At 48.5% G+C, this 3428-nt stretch overlaps 1 protein-coding gene across 4 annotated transcripts in view; it reads right to left on the reverse strand.

Moving 5' to 3' along the window:
* Positions 1-630: 630 nt before the first annotated feature.
* VAC14 (VAC14 component of PIKFYVE complex) overlaps positions 631-3428 on the reverse strand; it is a 119134-nt gene continuing 116336 nt past the window's right edge. For all 4 annotated transcript variants that reach the window (XM_083164492.1, XM_083164491.1, XM_083164490.1 and 1 more), the window contains 2 exons: positions 2757-2907; positions 631-1606 (listed from right to left, as the gene is read on the reverse strand). In XM_083164492.1, coding sequence (XP_083020618.1) covers positions 1450-1606; positions 2757-2907 — 308 coding nt within the window. In that variant the 3' untranslated portion in view covers positions 631-1449. The remainder of the gene's footprint in view (positions 1607-2756; positions 2908-3428) is intronic.

The following is a 3428-nucleotide window of genomic DNA, read 5'->3' on the forward strand; positions in this document are numbered from 1 at the left end:
CCGCTGTGGGTGCTGGCCGGGTCTCCCGATGGTGTAGGAGGTATCTTAGCGCTATGGATGTTTTTAGCGCTACCCGCTCGGTACACGGCGGGTAGCGCTAAAAACATCCATAGCGCTAAGATACCTCCTACACCATCGGGAGACCCGGCCAGCACCCACAGCGGCTGCAGCAGAGGAAGATCTCTGCCGCTGCAGCAGGAGATAGATAGCGCCGATCAACGCACGGAACCGCAGGAACACCATCTAACCTGCACGTGCTGATAACATCTACGGCCGCAAACAGACTTGGAGGATAGGGTAAGCTAGGGATAGAGTTCAACTGACTTCTTCCAATCCACTACATTGTCCCCAAAAGGGTGTAAACATTATACTAGCCCTCTTTTTTTACAGGTACCACTCTTAGCCATTTTTTTCATAATCAATTTTCACATTTTTTCTCATCCTTTTTTTCCCCATTAATTTCAATGTCCATAATTCATATTAATTATTCTCTCTAGCGCTCTTTCAATCAACCCATCACTATTTACTATAAGAGCCGCTTAGTCTAGCGCAAGTTTCCATCACCAAAACCAAAGATCAGGCAGCATTAGAAGAACTTGGAGATGATTACGCAGAAATGATGCACACTCAGCAAGACCCATCTCACTGTTTAATCAATCAGATAATAGAAAAAAAATAAGCAACTATAACGAGAGGGAACATGTGATGTTCCGTAACAAATGATGGGTTCTTTAATAACATACTGTATGTGGCCTAGTATTTCTCAGGCTTCACCCCTAAGGATGACCGAGGCTGAGTCTTGGGAGGGGCAGAAGTCATAATACTTACACCCCACCCCCACAGATGCTCTATGGGGGGACACTGAATATACTTCGCTTGTGATTAGCGCTGGTAACACAACCAACGGGAGCTGGGGCAATAACCTCTGTTCTGACACCGACCACACCCCTGCGTATTCCCAGGCCCGATAACACAGAACGTGCAGTGTGGTCACTAGGTATATGTCACTGTAAGGCCACATTATGGGGCAGATGTATTAAGCCTTAACAAGAGATAAATGCAAGGGTGATAAGGGGAGATAAATGTCCAGCCAATCAGCTCCTTACTGACTTTTTTCAAACACAGCCTGTAACATGGCAGTTAGCAGGTGATTGGCTGGACGTTTATCTCTCCTTATCACCCTTGCATTTATCTCTTGTTAAAGCTTAATACATCTGCCCCTATATCCCCTGGTCCCTTCCTATCAGCCAGGACAGGAGATGCTGATTTCCCTGTTGATTCCGCTGGGTGACAAGCATGTCTGGAGCTATCTATGAGGTGGGAAGACATATTACATGGGACCTCTGGTAGGGAGGACCAGGAGCACAGGTACTAGAGGTCGCTATGGATAACTAGGAATCCTCTACAGAAGCAGGAAGGGATTCAGGTGCTCAGCGTAAGAGGGCATGGTCATTGTCCAAGACGTCTCTCTACGATATCTCCCGCTCTCTGATGTCTGATTTCCAGATGCTTGTTCTGGACTATCTCAAAGTGCTGCAGTAGCTCTGTGTAATCTATCCTCACAGAGTCTTCCTTAGTTGAGCCCTGAGTGGCTACTTCTGTGTGCCTGTGGAGAGTAAGACCGAGTATGTACGATTATCATGCCAACACAGTGCTGCCTCCCCTCTCCACACACACACACACACACACACACACACACACACACACACACACACACACACACACACACACACACACACACACACACACACACACACTGCCATAACACTGCCTCCCTCCTCACACACACTTACCCTGTACTGCTATCACAGCCTTGCCTCCCCTCCACGCACACACTTACCCTGTACTGCTATCACAGCCTTGCCTCCCCTCCACGCACACACTTACCCTGTACTGCTATCACAGCCTTGCCTCCCCTCCACGCACACACTTACCCTGTACTGCTATCACAGCCTTGCCTCCCCTCCACGCACACACTTACCCTGTACTGCTATCACAGCCTTGCCTCCCCTCCACGCACACACTTACCCTGTACTGCTATCACAGCCTTGCCTCCCCTCCACGCACACACTTACCCTGTACTGCTATCACAGCCTTGCCTCCCCTCCACGCACACACTTACCCTGTACTGCTATCACAGCCTTGCCTCCCCTCACCGCACACACTTACACTGTACTGCTATCACAGCACTGCCTCCCCTCCCCATACACACTTACCCTGCACTGCCATAACAACACTGCCTCCCTCCTCACACACACTTACCCTGTACTGCTATCACAGCGCTCCCTTCCCGCAACACTTACCCTGTACTGCTATCACAGAGCTTCCTCCCCGCCTGCACTCACTTACCCTGTACTGCGATCACAGCCTTGCCTCCCCTCCCCGCTCACACTTACCCTGTACTGCTATCACAGCACTGGCTCTACTTCACACACTTACCCTGTACAGAAATCACAGCACTACCTCCCTCCCTGTACAGCAATCACAGCACTGCCTTCCCTCCCTGTACAGCAATCACAGCACTGCCTCCTGCCACACTTACCCTGTACTACTTTCACAGCCTTGCCTCCCCTCCCCGTACATACTTACCCTGTACTGCTATCACAGCACTACCTCCCCTCCACGCACACACTTACCCTGTACTGCTATCACAGCACTACCTCACTCCTCACACACACTTACCCTGTACTGCTATCATAGCGCTGCCTCCCTCCTCGCGCGCACAGACAGACAGACACACACACACACACACTTACCCTGCCCTCATGAGTTGGGGGTTAGGTACACACTGCAGCCGGTGTGACAACAGCTGGAAGGCACTGCTCTGTGGCAGCAGCATGAGTAGTCCATACAGGGCTCTGATTAGGTAGGGGTGTTCCTCCACGTCCAGGAGCTGCAGACGCAGATCTACAAAAAATAATCAGTTACAGGCAACATCTATATTGCATATCCTGTAACCGTAACAGCATGTTAATGCATATAGCATGTATAACCTGATTAACCCATTATCGTGCTACACAAAGAAAAAATGCATACATAACTAAAACAAAACAAACAAAAATATATATACACAATATACATATATAAATATACAGGTACAACATTGGTCCAGGTGGTAAGGACATTCTCTAATATCACTGACTGCAGTTAAAGCCGCAGTAGCTGATCATCCGCCTGCTAAAGCTAATATCAGTAGGCAAGAACGTTTAGCACTTAAAACCTTGTCAGATGATAGATCACTAGTGTTCCGTCCAGCAGACAAGGGCAGAGCACTAGTGATAATGAATTTGAGTGATTACCACATACAAGTTATGTCGGTACTTGGGTATTATCTGGGCGCCCGATTTTTTCATTGCATGCCACTACTTAAGGCATGCGATGCAATGCGATTTTTCATTGTAAAGACCCGATTTTTATTTGTATATAGT

This window comes from Crinia signifera, chromosome 11, assembly GCF_055691185.1.
Source record: "Crinia signifera chromosome 11, ASM5569118v1, whole genome shotgun sequence".
Classification (NCBI taxonomy): domain Eukaryota; kingdom Metazoa; phylum Chordata; class Amphibia; order Anura; family Myobatrachidae; genus Crinia; species Crinia signifera.